At 39.5% G+C, this 20,398-nt stretch overlaps 1 protein-coding gene across 1 annotated transcript; it reads right to left on the bottom strand.

Moving 5' to 3' along the window:
- Positions 1–288: 288 nt before the first annotated feature.
- Positions 289–19,966, bottom strand: CHP1 (calcineurin like EF-hand protein 1). Its single transcript, XM_058806184.1, has 7 exons — positions 19,733–19,966; positions 13,503–13,575; positions 6,551–6,631; positions 5,234–5,361; positions 4,279–4,340; positions 3,217–3,339; positions 289–1,916 (listed from the first exon to the last, which is right to left on the bottom strand). The coding sequence occupies exons 1-7, from the start codon at positions 19,797–19,799 to the stop codon at positions 1,863–1,865; spliced, it is 588 nt and encodes a 195-aa protein (XP_058662167.1). The 5' UTR covers positions 19,800–19,966; the 3' UTR covers positions 289–1,862.
- Between the last annotated feature and the right edge of the window lie 432 nt (positions 19,967–20,398).

The following is a 20,398-nucleotide window of genomic DNA, read 5'->3' as shown; positions in this document are numbered from 1 at the left end:
TACAGTAGAAGGTTTATTTATGGATTGATAAATACAATATCCAGTCTCACTGGGACAATAAGGCACAACTGTAGGTTACAACTATAGTGTCAGAAGACAGCAACACCTACTTCTAAGCAAATCACAAAGCTACAAGCAATTTTTACTTTTCATTAGTACTGTTACATTCCTATTTTACATGAGGCAGTTATAAAAGTATAATGTTTCTTTCTCATACAGAACAGAGCTTTTAAATTTACATTTCTTTCTGGAACTGTGCTGCACTCTGCAAAACTATGAAGTGCAATATTGACTTTTGAATTCCTTTATTTAAAACAAATCAAAAATCCTTCAAAGACTTGCATGTTATTTTTCAATGAAAGTGATGATTGAAGGAACTGAGAAAAAAGGAAATGCACATTTAACAGTAGTTTTGAGACTGGTAAGTATTTATAGAAACGTTAACACATGACAGAGAAGCAGTTATAACACTGATTCTTCAACAAACAAGCTCCCAGGATTTTTTTGGTTTTATTGGAAGTATCTCCCAGATTGTGGAATCCTCCAGCTGAACTACACGAGATCATTTGTCAATCTAGCCACAGAAAATTGTTACTATTGAACCTTCAAGGATTCCGATCTCTTTAATTTATCAACATTACATTAATAGTATTAATCATCTTACACTTGCAAAGAGATTTGTATAGAAATACATTCTGAAATATTTGGGATAATATGATCTTTCCCAAATTGTATTCTTATGCCAGAGCTTTCTTAAATACAGCTACCACCCTCAACACAAATATAACAGACTAGGACTTTCATACTGGAAAATATAAATAATTACTTGTTATTCAGGCCACTATAATTGGGGGAAAAACCCTATAAAATCAAGTTTCACAATTTCGTGTTTCATGACACTGTTACCAGGGGCAGTTATAGAAAATCCAGATTTTAGCACGACTGGTTTTCTTGCATTTTGTACACTGGTAAACAAACTTACACTTTCAGAAGCAAAACCACCCTGATGAGGGGAGGGTTCTTAGATGAAAACAATCTGCAGAGGACACTTCATGGTCCATCAGCTGTCAAGCCTGCAAGCTATGCAAAGGAAAGAAACAAGTTTCTGCCTCTGCTACTAGAACAGTTCAAGTGACATAGTGCAGATTTCCTATTCCTTTTGAGAATACCACAACGTGTCCCCACCATAGATTCTACTATTGTCCCTGTGAATTCATTCCACAAAGAACAAAATCTATTCACAGTACTTTAAAGTACTCTTGGCTATCATCATGCATTTGTGTTAGTTGTACAATGAAGCCATAGAAATTGAGAAGTTCTCAAGTAAAAGGCAGACTTAGAAGCACTGAAGAAACAAGTCTGCATGTAAAGAACAAATGGGAAAGGGGCAAAAATACTTTTTAAAAAAAGGCAGCTGTAATGTGGCAAAAGAGAATCATTATCAATGCACCTAGTATTTGAGTAGATGCTTGTCTCTGAAATGTTTCAGAGGGCACTTCTGTGGCATGTTTCTGTTTCTCTATTCTCAGATTCAGAGCTCAGAAGAACCAGTTTGTAGATTAAACAGCAGTGTTTAAGGAGAGACATTTTTACTAAAACAGTAGTGCAGAAGGAGACAAGAGAAAGGGCAAAAAACCCAGGATGGACAGCATTAAAAAAAGCTCCTTTTCCAAGTTGCATGGCAGCCATTTCCCTTCGTTCCTGTTGCACAGGGAATGTTCACATTGGTAGAACAAATCAGGGAGGGGTTGGAGATGTACTGTATATGCACCAGTAGCAATGCTCTGGGGTATGGTGCTAAGGAGAAAATGAAGTTCTATTCATTACATAGTTGGAGTAGAAAGAAATAGGTTCTCCATCCATCAGTGAAGGAATCGAATGCTCATTTTCTGCTCTACATCCACCTTCTCCAAAACCTGCAATAAAATTGAGAAACAGCTACTTAAGTTAGTGTACATCTCTCCTACAAGGTTTCTTATTCTAGTAGTGAGGGAATGGGCAGGAATGTGGGATGTCTTCAACTCAGCATGCCAGTCCTTCATCTAGATGGAGACTGCTGTTTCTCATTGTGGGCTAAGGTCCATCCAAGGGAAGGAACTTAGCCATCAAAGCCACAAGAAGGCAAATCAAAATGCAACTCATGTGGTTTCAGTCTGCCAACAGCACAGAAAGGCCTGGATTTCCAAAACTAGACTGTGTGGTAATGTCCAGCCAGGAAACACAAGGGAGAATGGAGTACAGAAAGGGATGTGAGCAATCATTGAAGAGCAAAATCAAGACCAGAGCACCACTAATGTAGATCATTGTAAAACTGGGGTGGCAAATTCATTCACTAAATTGCTATTAACACTGAGGCATGAAGACATTACTCTGCTCCAGGCTATTTCAGGCAGCAGACTTCAGTGCTCCAAGATGAAAGTAATTTATGTTTGATGAGACCTCTGGAAGTCTTTCAGTCCAATCCCTCAATTCCTACTTAAAGCAGGGCCGACTGAATCAGGTTGCTCAGGGCTTTGTCCTGGTTAAAAGCTTTAAGTAGCTCCAAGGAAGAAATTTCTACATCTTTCAGAAGCTATGACCATCCTCCTTGTAAAACATTTTCCTTAGAGCAAACCATGATTTCCCATGTTGCAACTTGTTTCTGTTGCCTTTTTGTCATCTCCAAGATAAGTCTAGTTCCTCTTGTCAATAGTATCCCATTAGATAGCTGAAATTGCTCTGCTACAGGATAACTTTCTCCACTAACTATCTAAAATGGCTCCCTATTATTACCTATTTTAGACTGTCACAACATGTAATTCAAAGTACCAGAGCTAGGAACTTGAATACCAGTATTAGTTGTGTTGCTAGCAGATGAAATATACCCGTGAAAGCTGATCAGTGCTATTACAGCAGAAGAATTAATCTGTTCTAACTGTGGTAGTCAGGTTACTTGTGTACAAAGAAGCTGCAAAACAGAAAGTTCTTCAGTATATTCAGGGCTGTAGCTTTATTTAAGAGTATAAAGAAACATGTGGACTAATTATTAGTACCCTGACAGTATTGAAAAAACCAAAACATGACTAATAAAGGAATTAAAAAGCTAGCAGAAGGCTTTGCCCAAATGCAGGCACAACTACTTCAATGACTTCCTCTCTGTTCCCATTTGCATTTGTCTGAATGACTTGCTCATTACTGAGCAGCTTCACTTAGTCATTAAAAACATAGTTTACAAACCTTTACAAATTCTGCAAAGGAGATGGCACTATCTCCATCTTGATCAGCTTCCTGGATTGTCCTGTCAGCAATGCTGCCCAGCTGCTCATCAGAAATATTTACACCAACCATCATCCGTAATACCTGTAGCATACAAAATAACCATCACTGACATAGGAACAGAAGTATTCTTAGTGTTTCCTTTTTATGTGTACTGTCAAAATAACACCACACAAGATTTTCACTGAATTAATTTCTAGCCAGACTTCTGTTGTCCTTTGTACATTAAGTCTTTCAGGAAGTACAGGTATCTTTTGCAGCCACCACTGACAAAGAATCCCGCTTTTTCACTAGGCAGCAGGAAAAGGCAGAAGCAAGAGAAAATTTTTGGAACTAGGAATGAGTAATTTTGTCCAATGCTTCTACTTTTTCCCCCAGAAAACATACCAGCATTTGATTGAATATCTGCTGTTTGAGATGTTTGCCTACAGGAATCTTGAAGGTACATGGTCCAGTGCCGTTACCCTCCACATTCAGTAAAGCATTTTCTGAGCAGATAGAAGAGGGCAGTTCCAGTCAAAAGCAAACCTTTTTCTTACATCAGGAACCACAAATTGCCATGTGTACTTCCCAGGATTAGTAGCGTGTAATTACTCCTAGCACAAGCCTAGTTTCATACGTATGCAGAACTGATGAACTTTGACTACCTTTGCTGCAATTTCAAGAAGTGTTATTGTGTACAGAGGATGCACAGAGGATCAGGCAAACAACCTAAACCACCTCAGTGACTGTCCTTTTAAAATCCTTTTAGAAGCACCTTTAAAAGTTACAGAAGGTGATTTTTAAGGAGCTTAGTATATTTGTTGAATGTTTAGGTGTCACTAGCAAAGTATCTGCCTAGCCTACCAAATAAGAATAAAGTCCCATACTATATTTAAAGCTTTAAGGCAGAGGTAAGCAAAGCCACCACATTACTCCAGCAGCTCTTTTGAGAAAACCGTTGCAACTCCCCTCTTCTAAGTGGGTATGAAGTGACAGAGATCATCATGATTGAGTCATTCAAAGCAGCCCTGTGCTATTTACCTGGAGAAGCTCATCCCTGGAAATTTTGTCATCTTTATCTAGATCATATAATCGAAAGGCAACTACAGAGAAGAAAGAAAGAGAAGGAACAGTTAAATTCAAGTGATGTTATTTATATTCATAATAATCGATGTATCTGAAAGAAAAACAACAAAACTAAGTACTTGTAAATTATTTTAAGATATTTAGCTTAGAATTTTAATTCACCATAAAACTCATCCTCAGTTCCATAAAGTATTGTTACCACACACAGGAATAGCATTACTGCCAATAATAGAAATTTTTTTTTGTTCACAAGCACTCTGCTTGCAGGATATTTCCTAAAACCTCAAGTCATGGAAGAATAATTATCACTAAGATACATTCAGACCTTTAATTTTAGAACCAATCATTTTTATATGATCATTCATTCTCTTTGACTATATTCTGGATGAGATATGACAAATTTTAAGTGCTCTGAGGACTGTGGCCAACTTTGATTAGCAAGAAAGAGCATTCTGCTCATAAACTGTAGGCAGATATCCAATACTTTAGAAAGTACTCAGCTGAAGGTGGGGAAAAAAAGCAGAATTATATGGAAGAACTGGAGAAATAAGCATAAACGCTCATTCATGTATGGGATGTGGCTTCTAAATATGAAATAATTTTGATACAAATCATTTTGAAACACACTTCTGTTATGAAATATCTTGCAAAGTATGTATATTACTCAAGAGTCAACTAATTCCACCAAATTCTAATAAAACAATGGCTCAATTGTTGACATTCTGAACAGATAAGGTTCCAAGTAAGCTTTTCAAAAGATCAGGCATTAGAAGAGATCATTCCACAGGAAATAACTGTGCAGGAAATCCCAAGCCCCCTTCCTCCAATCCTAAAGGGGAAAAAAACCCCAACCCAATGAAAAAGAAGATGAAAAAATAATTGATTCTATAGGAAGGTTCATATTTCTTACAGTGGAGCTTGTTACTTCTGCTGTTCAGTGGTTCTGGTCCATTCTGGTCTTTGCTCTTTTCATTATCTTCTATGGGTCGGAAGTGGGCTAGTGTCCTCATGAATCCACGGAAATTCACCTGGTCCTCTCTGTGTAAGAATTCAGCAGGTCAGTTTTTGGCATACCTTGTACAAGCTCTTCATTTCAGTGAGGAAGACTATTAATATCCGAAGCACCAAGACCATGTGAACTCTCATTCTCACCTCCCTGGGGTTTGGCTGCCTATGCTGTTACACGCTGGGATTGTGCTGTTACAAAGTATGACGTGTAAAAAACCAGAAGCTGCGAGAAATCTTACTGAGGGCTCTCCTTCCCTGATCTGCAAAGTCTATTTGAGCTGAAGCCCTCACCCTTAACCATACCTGAGCTATCTTGCTGATCTGGATTGACTTGATACAGTTTCAGCTCTGTCAGACTGGCCCACACGACTGCAGTCACTGGCCCTGCTCTGCTTTTTGTGTTCAGGTGTGTGCCCTTCTTCAGCAAGTACAGCAGCCCTTCCAACTTTGCTGTCACCCTTGGCCCCTGCCTGTGGGGCTGTCATTGCTCTGTGCTCTCTGACAGAGTTCTCTAGTTTCTGTGGGAACCAGCCATGTAAGTACTTCCCAGGATGCCTTGTTTCTGTTCAGTAAACCCTGCCTCATTTTAGCTGTTATTATGACTTGATCAGACAATCCAACCTTCATCAATCAGTAATAGCAACTGTGTTCAAGAGATTCCACAGGACAATCCAGAGAGGCATAATGAAGAGAGACAATATTGAAAATTTGATCATCTCTTTGGATTTGTGTTAGAAGTGTCACAATCTATGTCTTAAATGTAATAAAAACCTAAAATCAACCTACCAAAAAAGACAATGTAATAACAATGGTACACTTACTATATCAGATACAGTAAGACCAAATTAGTTGATTGTAATGCACAGAATAGTGTTGATACAATTTTCTTTAAGAACCAAATTCTATACACGGCCAGGAATTTCTTCATAAAGTGTTCAGTAGTTTAAGAAGAAGAGTGGAAAACTGTGACAGGAGCCTGAGCTTGTCAATAAATAAAGCCCAAAAAAGTCTTGTAAAGTCGTAAAGTATTTCTCATTAAGAGAATTAAAATATGCTGAGGAAATTATGTACCCACACACACTGCATGGCAAGTTTGAAGTATTCAGGTATTAGTCAATCCAAATTCTGTGCTTTAACTATCAGCATTTCACTTCTATGAAAACTTCTGACAAACCACAAATTTTGTGCCTGCTCATAAATTCAGTTTGTTGAAACTCACCCTTCTGGAAAGAAGGCATTGATAATTCTGTCTCCGAGTGGATTGATGGCTAGCTCTGGAATCCTCTGGAAATCTTCACGGCTAAGGAAAGCAAGAACACAAACAGTCAGCATAAAGCTGAAGTCAGAGAAGTTGCTTAAAAACAATTTACAGTAAAACATCAGTGGAATCCTATTTCTGCAGCAAGACATTTGGTGATTTTGAAAATGCAACTTTTTAAATCATGTTTTCTTTATGACTAATGGCAAAATAAAACGAAAGACAATGCCAAACCTATAGAAACTTTACTGTAATGATGCCAACTAGTTTGCAATATAAGAAAAGGAAAGCTTCTGAAGTTGTTTTGAAAGAAATTCTGGCTCAATGAAAATATTCATTGGAGTTTTAAAATAATTATTTTGGTACTTAATCATATGAGTTGTCATGACTTTTCTAGACTGCCTTATTTCAGATTCTGGAAGAATACCACACTTCTCTAAGAATACTGTAGGTCATTACCATGTTCTAATACATGTTTTTTGTTTGTTTATGCAATAAATCTGTATTTTATTATAAATACCAAATTTCAGATTATTTTTGCTTCAAGCAAGCAGTATTCCTATTTTAAAATGGCAATGTTACACTTTTGCAGGTACCTGTACACCAGATATAATTTCACCAGTACAGGCAAGTACTCACTGCTCTTGCCAGCCATTCTATTTTCTGGTCATGATTATTTGTACACAGCACAATATAAACACAGCTATGCTTACACTATTATTCTCCTGATCTGAAAGACATCCTGAGCTGTACTGCATACACATTTTAGAACAGTATGACATGAACATAGGCTTCATTCTCCTATTAGAATTGCACTAGGATTTTCTCTTTTCTTTCAACCTGACAGACTGTCAGTGACAGCAGAGTGGGTAATCTTGGTGTGACCAAGGCAAACACACCAAATGTATCTTAGTGAGCAGGTTTGCTTGGTTTGTTTTTCCTTACAACAGAACACAGCAACTCATCAGTTAGTTCAAGATGCACTTCCTAATCATCTAGATTCTAAATTGCAAACAGCAAGGGGGTTAAACTGTAAGAAATTCCCACCCTGTTCTGTCTGGATCTGTAACTTGACGTTTCCGGCCCAATCTCCAGAAATACTGGCAGTTCCCTTCGAGTCAAATGCAGTCTTGCTGGTTTTGAAATTGGGGTCAAAGTCTCAAACTTGATTACTGAATGTTTGCTACTTCTCAAAACTATGTTCACTAACTAAACTGGCAAGGTCTGACTCATGACATCATTAAACCAAAAACTTGGCTAAGTAAAGTAAACACAAACAAATTTTGAGATTATTTAAATATAAAAGCCTTTTATATTGCTGTGATATTAAAGGGTAAAAAAGAAACTGGCTGACTTTATCACCAGTCTAGCTTGGGAAAGGCAGTGAAGCAAGATGTTCTAGTTTTAAATGTATTCTAAAGCACTTTTTGTACCCAGTCACCACCACAGCACTGTTAAGAATCCTAATTACAGTGCATCTGGTTAAACTGTCTGACCTTCTAACAGAGTGACCTGACCATATTTTTAAGTTATCCCAGCAAACTTCTCTGACCAGGTCCTGTGTTATTTTTAATAGGCAAAGTTAACATCTGTTTAACATGATCAACTTGTTACCGGACCCTTCAGGACTGCAACATTTTAAGCTATTGCTGAAGGGCAAAGTATGCATTAGTGATTTAAGCAGGAGATGCAGTGATGTGGAAAGCCTATGTCCTAATAACAGGATTTTAACAGCAGAACTTCAATGTCAATGCTAACTTTATAACCTAAAAGCAGCAGCTGCTTTCTCTCCCATGTAGACCAAAATCTTAATCCTTCAGAAATTTTTACTTGCATATAATGACATTTTAGTGTTCAGCCTCCAGCGATTCTGTTTTCTAACAGGAGATTAAAAATTAACCACAAATAATTCCCTGGTTTCAAATCTATTTGTCCTGTCATTATCAGGGTTGCAGCAGAGCACTTTTGCTTATTAAGAGCACATTACTGAGTGAGTGTTATAACTGAAATAGCTGCAACAACCATAAAAGCAAATGAATGTGAGGCAAGTTATTCTCCACTTTATAAAGCTAAGCTCTCCTGCATTCATTAGGGACCAACTTCACCTGGCTGAAGCTGGCACTTACATGAAATTTAATACCCTCTACTACTTGTGTGTTCATGGGCAACAAGACTCTTCTAAGGTATCTTTACATGAACCTGGCTCTTATGAAATCTTTGCTTAAATGCAACAGGCAAAGCCACCTTAAATTGCATGTGGACATTATGCAGGCCAACCATTTAATACATATGCCAGTGTATTCACAATTAGATGTCATTTGCAGCTAAGAATTTCTAGAGTCTAAGCAGGACAAGTGTTCCTAAGCATGAGTATTCCCTCCAAGGCACAGAGCAGATCCCTACTGTAAAGGTAGTTCTGCATGATCCTAAAGACTGCAAAAAGCCTACAAGACCCTTTTTTTCCTTCTGTTTCTGGTTGTTCATTCTCCTGTTACTTCTAGATGTTAGCAAAACGCTGTTCTATTTGTTCAGGGTGACAGGGATGAGGAGGGGTATCTAGAGCTGAGGGAAAGTAAAATAATGGAAAGGAAAAAACTCCCATATATATGAGCATCAGAAGTGGCAGAGGAAAGGAAAGATGCCCAGACTATATAGGTAACAAGAAATGACTTGAAGAAGGGAAATAACTAAAAGCAGTAAGGCGTATTATGCAAGTTAGTCAAAAATATTTAAGAGCTCGCTGCTGAAGAGGTTCCATTGCTCCATTCCCTTTGCTAACATCAGCTTTGCATTCATCTAACCTTTTGATGGTCTAACGTATGCCCTATAAAAAACTCCCTACCTTCCCCCTCTCCAATTAGCTTTCTGTTGAATTCACAACTTGAGGCAGTTGAAAAACTTCAAAAAAGCCTAAGAGCACCACAGCTGACAATGAGGTGCTGGAAGCCTGGAGATGCTATGGGGAAAGAATACAAATATCCCCACCCTGCAGGATTGTGTCATCCATCTCATCTAACTCCATCCTTACGCATGCTCTACGCAAATGTTGCCTAACTATCACAGCACTAATTGGTTCATAAACCTAAGGCCAAGGAGTATGTCAAATGGTGATAATTAGATGAGCAATAAGGAAGGGAAGAAAAAAGGCAGCATGCATAAAGTGTGGTTGAAGATACAAGCATAGACTATTCCTGTACCCTGTCTTTTCCAATCCAAACCCATATCCTTCCTGTCTTTTCTATTTTAGATAAAGCTAAAAATGCTTTGCATTTTCTTGAGCAAAAGTAAAGAATTCCACATTCACAGAGCTAGCTTTTATGTTTTGCAATCTTGAAGTATCTCTTTTAACTAATAAGACCAAGCCTGACATCTTTCCAGACCCAGATGGTTCAGTCAGCTGACAAAGACTGACAGATGGCCTGGCTGGCTCATGTTACCCTTCTCTCAGGATCAGAGGCTTTCTGAAGTTCTCCAGAAGACATGTGTGAACAGCCTTCATAAACACAACACATGTATAAACAGCTCAGTGTGTCTATTCTATGTAGCTGCCAGCTTTCAGATCCTGCCTTCTTCTATGCTTACCAGGCTATACCAATTACTGTACAGTAAAAACCCCTTCTCAAGTGCTTAACCTGTCTTTTCCTCAGTGCCCCAGAAACTACTGTTAAGTGGGAGGTTCCATACAAAAGTTACAGGCAAAGATTGCAGTGTACATAAGAACCTCCTTTTACTGCTCTATGTATGTCTGTCTAGAGCTACTTACTAGTTGATAAGCTTTGGAACAAAGGTATTCTTGTGTGGTGTACACTGCAGTACCAGCCCAACAGGGACACTCACTAAGCAATCACATCCTTGCCCTGTTCATGCTATACTATTTCCCCATTTGGAAATCAGCATGTAAGTAAGGAAACGTGCAGTCTTTTCCTCCTGAGCTATAGTTAGGATGTAAACAGAACAAGTATATTCCAGCTTTCACAATTTAGATGTAGCTATGGACAAGCAAGGGTATCAATCTTTTGTTTTGACAACTCAGCATGTCACAACATTTAAATCAAAGGTGACAAAAGAATTTTCAAGAACAGTTTTGTCTTGTCTTTTTCAACATGGTTTTGTTTAGAAAAATTCATTTTGTTTAGAAAAAGTGAAGCTAAGGAAAATTACAAAATTTTTCTACACTTTTAAAGAAAGGTGAAGGTAAACCTGATATTTTTATCTTTACAGGTAAAAATGGCTGTAGTCACTTAGAGAATAGATATGTGAGAGGGGAAAAAAAGAAGCAAAAACCAAAAACTTTTTGAAGACCAAGCTTTGTCTTTATCAATAACCATCTCTAATATTTCATTTTTGTAACTCTTTAAAAACAAAGTACCTTGAAATTGCACATAGGTACACTGGATAAAAATATCTGGCTATGAAAGATTTCTGCTTTTGATTATAGTTCCAGAACTACCAGGATTAATCATCATCTACCAGATTTTCTGTACAAAGTGCTCTTTACTTTGCCCTTCTTCAGAAGTGTGGTACACATTTAAAGATTTATTTCATGCCATAAAGAACTGACTGACATTTCTTTTCCTAATCATGGTCACATGAGTGATTTTATCACGTTTGATTTGTAAGTCAAAGGTGCAAGTCATCCTTACGGAAACAATAAATCTTGCTCACAGGAAACAAACAGAAGACATACCCTCTAAACTGTTTGGTGGTAGTAAGCAAGTGAAAACTTCTTACTTGTCTTAAAGCATCGAGTTCTCTTTGATCTGTATCTCAGAAACCAACATCTATGACCTTCCAAGCTGTAGTTCTTGCTCTCTCCTCAATCTATTTTTCAGGAAGTAGTTTTCCATTACTTAAACTTACAAAACTGCATTTTGAGGGTACCGGAACAAGTTTAAAAAATTGAATGCCACTCTTAAGTCAGACACGTTTGAGAGTGGGCTGTGCTTAGGGGGCAAGACTGCAAGTCAAGGGATCATAATACGCACGGTTGCTAGGATTTTCCAAACAATCTCCACTTCCTCTCCTAAGTACTACATGATTGTCAACAATGGAAGTCTGCCTCCTCCTGATGCATAATACTGTGAAACTAAGCATTGTGCAACAGACATTCATAGCATATTTAATCAATTACTCCTCTTACATAAACTGAGTACAATCACTTTGACATTTACACAAACCTTACAGATTGAGTAAGTGAATTTAGTGTTGGAGGAGAACATGCAATAGATGAGGAAGAGCATGTCCTAGGTTCAAATTGGGCTAGACTAATTCAGTAGCCATCACCTTTATTCATCAATGAATATTCAATTCACATATAAAGTTTGAAAAGGCAGTTAATGTTCTTTTCCAAATAATTTTAAACATAAGGAGTATTAACCTTATCCACAATCTCATCAGTTGATCTCTACATCAGAATTGCCAATGCTACTATTTACATAATGTATTGGTTTAAGGGTCAGAGTGGGCTTTTCGAAGTTCCTGCACATCCCATGCCAAGCCAATTTTTTATGTGCACAGTCCATTTAGTCCCTTCAGCTATGCAAGTCTAGAAATTTACAGTACAGCCACAGTCCAAAGCACTGGAGTCAATCAGCCTCAAAACCTACAAAAGACAAAAAGGGAAGGAGAGTATTTTCAACCCAAAACAATCACTCTGTAGTCCTGTTTACCATACAATTCCACATCCACGTACGTGAATGCTGAGAAGTCAGCAATTCGTGGCACCAGAAGGAACTGCGCATTTCCTTCAGGAAAGGAACCTGCAGTAAGCCCAAAGTGCTGCCAAAGATCACATATCTTACAACTTGCCACTTTGACCTTTTAAGAGGTGATTCCAGCATTACAGTTAGGTTGGTTTAAAGGCAGGCCTATAGCTTTTCTGGGTTTATAGTGCATCCTGCAGTCATATTTTACAAGATCACAAACAAAACCTCAGGTGATGCCTGAATCACTGAATTTGACTGGGATAGAGCTGCTATGAAAGAAATTAACTCTGTAAGAGCCAGATCTCATGTTATGCTACAACGATGTGCCTTTCTCCTTCCGACTCTCTCCTGCATTCTTCTCCATCTTTCCTGTGCCACTGTGGCTACAAGGTGAATGGGAAACAAAATCCATGAGAGCAGGAAAGGCTACAGAATGACAGCAGGCAGGGGTATATTTTAACAGGCCATCATCTCACCAGAGTTTACCTTTTGGTTGGAAATACTATTTTCTAGCAGACTTGGTCCATCAAAATGAAAAATATTTTGCAGATAAAGTTAAAGACTCATCTTTATTTAATTAATGACTAAGCTGTTAGAAACCAGTTTACTTCTGTAGCTTTCGAATTGCAGATAGGAAACAAACATTAAAGATCTTAGAATATTCTGCACTTCCACTTTAAATAATAGAATGTTTAGTCACAATGACTTGGTTCCAGCTCTTTTTTATTTTTAAGCATACTAATAGAGATGGGTGTTCAACAAGAGGTACAAAATTAAATATATTAAATGGATTGCAGATCCAAGTAGTGTTTTAAGACACTGGATATCAGAGACAAGTAAGTATAGACCTTTTTTCTTATGAAAGCCAGGATAAAGATGACACAACAGAACCATTCCTGTATTAAATAGTAGAAGCAACATATAAAGAAAGGCAAGAAATAACAATCTAGAAGTGTGGTTTCACAATTCTGAACATTTTTATAAGACTCTGAATAGCAAATCTGAACTCTCTATTAACTACTACAAACCTTCAACACAACAGTAAAGACAGTTGTTACTTAGAGCACCTCAGCTCAACAATTAAACTTTTCATGTAGACAGTAGGTATGAAAAAACTTGTTACAACAGCCTCAGTCATTTGCTAATGAGAAAAACAGGCAGACATCCTGCAACAGCAAGCCACCAGTAGAGATGTGCCAATTACCCACCTAAGAGTGCCATTTTCTCCTTTGTCCAGGCTGGTGAAGCGACTGTACAGGCGGGTGATTTGACTGTGGGAGACTGGAGAAAAAAAGAATGAAGATGACAAATTAGCATGTTAATGATTCCTCATAGGAGAAGACCTCATTACACTGAACTGAGCTGTTGCCAGAAGCTGTATTCAAAAGAGAGTTCACGTAGAACCAGTTACATTGAAAGCACATGGCAAGGAGCATTTAGGGACTTTATGAGCTATAAATCACAGCTTAATATTCAAGAATCCACAAATTAGCTCATTCTTCAAAAATCTAGCTCCATCTTCTATCCATTTCTATTTTTTATCTTTAACAATTTTTGGTTATCTGATTCAGTAAATGTCAATTAAAAAGAAAAAATATTTGGTTCACAGTTCCACTTTATTTCCTTTAATTCCTTTACAGCTAGAAATAATCTGAACACAGCCTACACTGATAACATCTATATCACTCATGACACTAAAGCCCCCTGCTATAGAATCTTTCCTTCACTTTTGCTTATCTCTACTCCCATTGTCTGTTTTCCACCTAAAGACAGAAAGTGAACTCAGTTTCTCTGCATCTGGCAAGTGGTCAGAAAGGCTTTAATTTTTACTTTACTTTTCTTCCTTTACAGGACTGCTGAAATCTGAACATTTTGTGGTTCACAGAATAAGAGAATAACCTGACTTGGAAAGGACCCAGAAGGATCATAGGAGTCCAGCTCCTGACCCTGCACAGCACCATCCTCATGTGCCTGAGAACATTGTTCAAACATTTAAGGAACTCTGTCAGGCTGGTGCTGTGACCCCTTCCCTGGGGAGCCTGTTCCAGTACCCATTCACTCTCTGGGTGAAGAACTTTGTCCTAATATCCAGCCTAAACCTTCCCTGTCACAGCTTCATGCTTTTCCTTCTGGTCCTATGACTGCTCACCAGAGAGCAGAGATGAGGAAGGTTTTGTTCCAGAACTTGGAGCCAAAGATAGATTTATCATTAAATTTAATAGTATTATTTAGATTGTGCATTCAACCAGCAATACTTTGGTGCCCAGCCCTCTGTTAAGATCTCTCTGCCTTCGAGGGAGTCAACAGCTCCTCCCAACTTAGTGACACTGGCAAACTTACTTAGTATGCCTTCCAGTCCTGCATCCTAGCTGTTCACAAAGACGTTAAGGAGAACATCTCATTAACATCAAAGATGTTGAGGAGAACACACCAGCCCTGAAATGGAGCCCTGCAGAACCCTACTAGTGACTGGTCACCAGCCTGATGCTACCCCATTCACTGAAACCCTTTGCACCCAACCTGGGAGCCAATTGCCCAGAAAATTAATTTCCAGGTTCTGGGACATGGAATTAAAAATTAAAAAGCCTATTTCTAAAGAAATTTGAGAAGGAGTTGAGCTACAAAGCAAGCAGAAAGTTATTGCAGACTTTAAATCTGCACTTTGAAACATAAATTACAAAGGCAATATTAAACTCAGCATAACTGTGTCAACATTGCCAAGGTACTAGACAACCCAAGATATTAGACAACTAGATCTTTAGTCTGTGATGTGAGTGGGATAAATCTCTATAGAATAGCAATTCCTTTAACACTGAAAGAACACTTGTCCTGGTTTCAGCTGGGACAAAGTTCATTTTCTTCTTAGTAACTGGTACAGTGCTGTGGTTTCTGGATTTCATAGGAGAGTAACGATGACAACACACTGCTGTTTTGGCTGTTGCTAGGTAGAGCTTACCCTAAGCCAAGGGCTTCTCAGCTTCCCAGGCTCTGCCAGTGAGGAGGTAAACAAAAAGCTGAGAGGGAGCACAGCCAGAACAACTGATCTGAACTGGCCAGAGGGATCTTCTGCACCACAGAACATCATGTCTGGTGTATACAGTTCCGGAGGGAATTGGCCAGGAGGGGCCAACTGCAGTCTGGGGACAGGCTGGGCATTGTCAACAGGAGGTGAGCAGTACTCTACTGTGTACAGTACTTGTACTGTGCTTCATTCGTCTTTCTCTGATTTTATTTCTCATTCATTACAATTAGTATTTTCATTGTTATTATTGACACTTTAAAAATTATTATTATATTTTACTTTATTTCAATTATTAAACTTTTTATCTCAACGCATGGGTTTTACCTCCCCTCTCCCCGAGCTTCTACCCCGACCCTGACAGGGAGTAAGGAAGCATCTGTGTGGTACTTAGTTATCAGCTGAGATTAAACCACAAGGCCCTACAGGAGATCTTGGCTTTTCAGTCTCTTCTGATAAATTTAATAAATACATGAAATAAGACTGAATTGAATGTTAATGTGTATTCAGTAAAGGTGTGATTGTCTACAATGTTAAACTAGTATTTACTGTAATTCTCAGATTAAATAGTTTAAAAAGCCTTCACCAGGACATCCACAATCCTTCTCTTACTTGCTCAAACTTATTTGGGAAGAAGTTGCACAGTAGTTGTTTGATCTGTGACAAGTGAGGCAGGTTTCTTTTCAGGTTTGTTCTTTCTTTCTCTAGGCTATTTGTTTTTGGTTCAACACTTCTGTCCTTTAGCGTGACCTGCCAGCAACTGGGTTTTCAAACACATCCCCCCCCCTCCCAGCCTTCTTGTCTCCTCAGCGACTTGCATTCTCTGCATAGGATTGGGCAATTTGCTCAGTTTCACCTCAGGCAACTTCTCTACGATAAGACTGGGCAGCTTGCTCACTTCCAAGTTAAGCAACACATACAGAGAAAACAAGTACCAGTACTCTAAAGACTTCAACCTTCCGCATTTCTGATTTAATGTTTTAGATACCACACCAACAACTGATGGTGAAAAAAAAGAAGGCTGGAGTTAGATCTATTAGAAGTCCCATACTCCCACTCCTCCCTGAAAACAAAGAAGGTGATGAGAATTCTACTCAGCTATCATTCCCAAACTGATGTCAGCATCTCCATTTTTGGAACATCGCTGGAACAGCTAGTATGTGAGAAATAGTCTGTAGCTGTTGACAGGAGAAGTGATATTTTCATTAACGTCACACCAGACAAAAAGCATGTCACAGCTCTGTGCAAAAGGAGGATGATTCAGGTTCACCACTGTATTCTGTCGTAATTTCCTTTTGGCTCTCATCCCTCACAAAAGCTGTGTCACTGGACATTTTTCAGTGCATTTGTAAGCAAAGTAAAGATTCTCATAAATAACTAGTAGAGTTAAGATCTGCAATTTATGACTGCTTCTAAAGTTATGACTGAAAATCTACGGTTAAAGTTTAAAATTAGCTGAAACACCATTTTATACTGCTACACCACTAAGATCATCCTAAAAATTTAGATTCAAGACCTCTAAATTAGGATTTGCTCTCTCTATTTTACTTATGTTAAATCACTGTAAAGTTTTTAGCAATTACATATTCTTGTCTACAACAATAGCATAAACTCATATAAATATATATATATATATATATATATTTGGAAAATATATAAATATTAATCAGAAAAATCTATTATCTAACATTTTTTCCTCCCAAATTCAGGTATGAGCATTAATTTATTATTAATCCTTAGGCAGAGTGCTTCAAAGCATGGAAACAAAGGGTGTGAACCAAATAGTTTGAATACTGTTACATTCCAACAGCTTTCCAAAAGCTTGCAACAGAATGCAGACAAGCAACATCTTGGGTCTCTCATCTGTTTTTTTTTATAGTTGTTACTGAAATATCAAAGCAATTAGGATGACTTCAAGGTGTTTTCCTGCTCAAATCTCAAAATGTTTATATGCAAAGCAAACACTTTCCAGACAACACCAGGTGAGATTTAGGACTGTCAACTTCAGGCTTCACACCTGCTGCTGAGAACCTCATGCATTACCTTTGCACATGTCTCTGAACTTACCCTACAAACTGCTCTTCACTACCACAAAAAAGAGAAGAATTTTAACCCAAGTAAATTTCATTCAAGAGATTGTGTCATTGCTTAGCTTTTGAAAGACTATGCCTCTAGTGCCCTAAAAGACATGTTCTTTATCTGTTCTGCTGAACATTAACATACAGTTTCTCACTCATGTCAGTATCATTAGCTATTCAGCTTTGTGCTACATGAAATTGAGCAGAAGTTATATAATTCCAGAGTTGAACTCAATCAAATTGGTTAAGTGTTCTACTCAGTACTACACACCTACCCCAGATGAACTGCAGGAAACACATTTCACAGTAAAGAGTCCAAAAAGAAATCTTTGGGAGCACTTATCAGACCACCAGTTCAAGATGGACTTGTAATGCTGCCAGACTTTTTCATGTCTACAAAGTCCCTTTCTCAAACTCTTCAGTAGCTAAAGTACCAGCAGCATCAAGTTTCCAACAGACCACAGCAGTCTATTCAGTAACACCACCTGAGCATTCTGCCTGTGAACTTTGACCCAGTTAACTAGTGTTTCTTTGGGTTTTTTCCCTACCTTGTATGAATATTTTCACCTATATGAAGTGTAAAACAGTGCTAACATCTTGGTGGAATTTTCCATCTACCTAGAGAAGTATAAAAAGCAGAGAAAAATCACATTCCTAAACTGCAGTTACAGACTGGGGAGAAGAAGAAAATGATTGATAACATCATGAGACACACTTTGATGACTTACAGGCAAGCATGAGTCAGAGATTAGCAATGGCTGGTTAGCAAAGTGGCATTAATTATAAAACTTACTAGATAAAAACATGGGGAAATGAATGGACATCAGTTCACAAAGCTGAAACCCACCAGTCATAACTTTGATCACCCTCTGATGATACAAGAAGAGCATTTAGAGGCTAGCAAGAGTCAAGTGGATTTATTGCTTACAAGGCCTATATAGCCATCTAAATGGTATTTATTTAACTATCACGTAAGTAAACTTTAAGGAATAAAACACCACAGACAATAAATCAAGTAGCAGCATGAGGAAAAATGTAAAACCTTCTGGAAAAATATTCCATATGTGGGGTTTGGATTTTGAAGCATCTTTATAAATGAGAGGAGGCTACCTTTACTCCATGATCTTTGTGATTAAAAAGAAAAAAGCCACAGAAAGTTATTGCTGGATAAGCAGACTTTGACATTTCTACTTGTTTATCACAGCTTTCCTGTACAAGGTTTTCATGACAGATGGAAAAAGGATCATGGAAACTATGTTAACTCACTCAGCCTGCCACTACACTAGCTCCAGTGCTCTCTTAATCTTCTACTCCTCTCCTGTAGACATGCATTTTCCTGACACAAATAAACTGACACTTAAGAAGAATATATCATACCATTTATATTGGAAAGAAAACTGAAGAAAGCATTTTCAAGTAGCAAGAACAGATCAGAATGTACATTCAGAAGAAAAATTGGAAAAGCTGGGCACAGCATGTTAACCTGAGAAGTTTCCTGGGGAACAAACAGCAAAGCAATACCTATGATGTTATGACCTCTGCTCCCCAGATAGTTAGGAAGGCATCTTGCATTTATTATCATTTAGTGGAACTAAATAATTTATTGTCATTTGCTGGAACTCTCAGGCAATCATTCTACCAGGCAAATTAACAACACTGGAGTTTCACCTTCTCTAAGGTACTTTATGTTTGTGCAGTACAACTCGATCAAATACTGTAGGGTAAAGTATCTAAATATTAGAGTCCAGCTTATATAATGCTCTCCCAGTTGCTGACTAGTACAGGAATTTCACTTCTTTTTAGTTAATAATACTTATCTCTCGTGAGTTACATTACTTCCTTTAGGATTTAAATGCCACTCAGCATTCATTCTGAATACCCTTACGGCAACTTTTGCATTAGCCCATAAAACAAATAACACTTGGGGAAAAAAAATTACTATTCAACGACAGTTTCTCTGGGTTAAAAACTGAGAGACACTCCAGCACCAGGCATCGATACAGACAACTCTTCAAAACCCAAGGAGTTAGCTCTGACCGAATACAATACTGCACACACCAAGAGCACCGTTTCCCTTCTATCCCGCTGGGATCTCGCTGCTGCTACCGGCAGCGGCGGGGGGGAACCGAGAGGCGCTTCCTAGGTTTCCGCGGGCCTGCCACACATGCCGGCCCCGGGGGCTGCGCTGCCTGGGACCGGGCACTGCCCCGACGCGAACGCCGCGGCCGCGCCGGGCAGGGCCTGCCCGGCCCCAGGGACTGCGAGCGGCCCCGCTCCGGCCGCCGAGCCCGCGTACTGCCCGCCCTGCCCCGCCCCGCCGCACTCAGGCCCCCGCACTCACAGCCCGTCTCCTTCTTGATCTCCTCGATCTCCTCGTCCCGCAGCAGAGTGGACGCCCGGGACCCCATCGCCGCCGCTGGGCCCGAGGAGAAGGGAAGGGAGGGGCCGGGGGAAGAGTTACGCAGCCGAAGAGCGGCGACGGCGGTGCCACAGCCGCCCCGGCACAGGCCCGACCGCGGCCGCCCCCTGCTCTGAGGCGGACGGCGAGCGCGCACCGACTGCCGCAGCCCCGCCCGCCGCCTCCGCCCAGCCCGGCCCGGCCCGGCCCGGCCCCGCCCGCCGCCGCCCGCCCCTCACAGCCCGGCAGCCGCCCCCGGATCCCGCGCGCAGGCGTGTGGGAAGCTCCTGTGCGCAGCGAGAGAGCGGCCGGCTGAAGTCACTGCGTTGTCCTTTCTTTCCCAAGTTGATAGTGGCTCGCGGTCCTGCGGTCTTGCTTTGTTTTGCAAATCGCAGAATCACAGAACGGGGGAGGTTGGAAGGGACTGCAATGGGTCAACTGGTCCAAGCTCCCTGCTCAAACAGCACTTGACACAGGATCCCATCTGGATGATTCTTGAGTATCTCTTGTGAGGGAGGCTCCACAACCTCTCTGGGCACCTGATCCAGTGCATGGTCACCCGCACAAGAGAGTTTTTCCTCATGATCAGGTGGAACATCTGTGCATCCA

Source organism: Ammospiza caudacuta, chromosome 6 (genome assembly GCF_027887145.1).
Source record: "Ammospiza caudacuta isolate bAmmCau1 chromosome 6, bAmmCau1.pri, whole genome shotgun sequence".
NCBI classification, from domain to species: domain Eukaryota; kingdom Metazoa; phylum Chordata; class Aves; order Passeriformes; family Passerellidae; genus Ammospiza; species Ammospiza caudacuta.
The sequence above is the reverse complement of the archived record's forward strand: the minus strand, read 5'-3'. Positions and strand labels throughout refer to the sequence as shown.

What these genes read in the sequence shown, in the direction of transcription:
- CHP1 (XM_058806184.1), bottom strand. Translation starts at nt 19,799, where the DNA reads ATGGGGTCCCGGGCGTCCACTCTGCTGCGGGACGAGGAGATCGAGGAG. An exon ending in GATCAAGAAGGAGACGGGCT is followed by an intron (nt 13,576 to 19,732) that starts GTGAGTGCGGGG and finishes TTTTTTCTCCAG; the next exon opens with TCTCCCACAGTCAAATCACC. An exon ending in CCTTTGCAGAATTTGTAAAG is followed by an intron (nt 1,917 to 3,216) that starts GTTTGTAAACTA and finishes ATTTTATTGCAG; the next exon opens with GTTTTGGAGAAGGTGGATGT.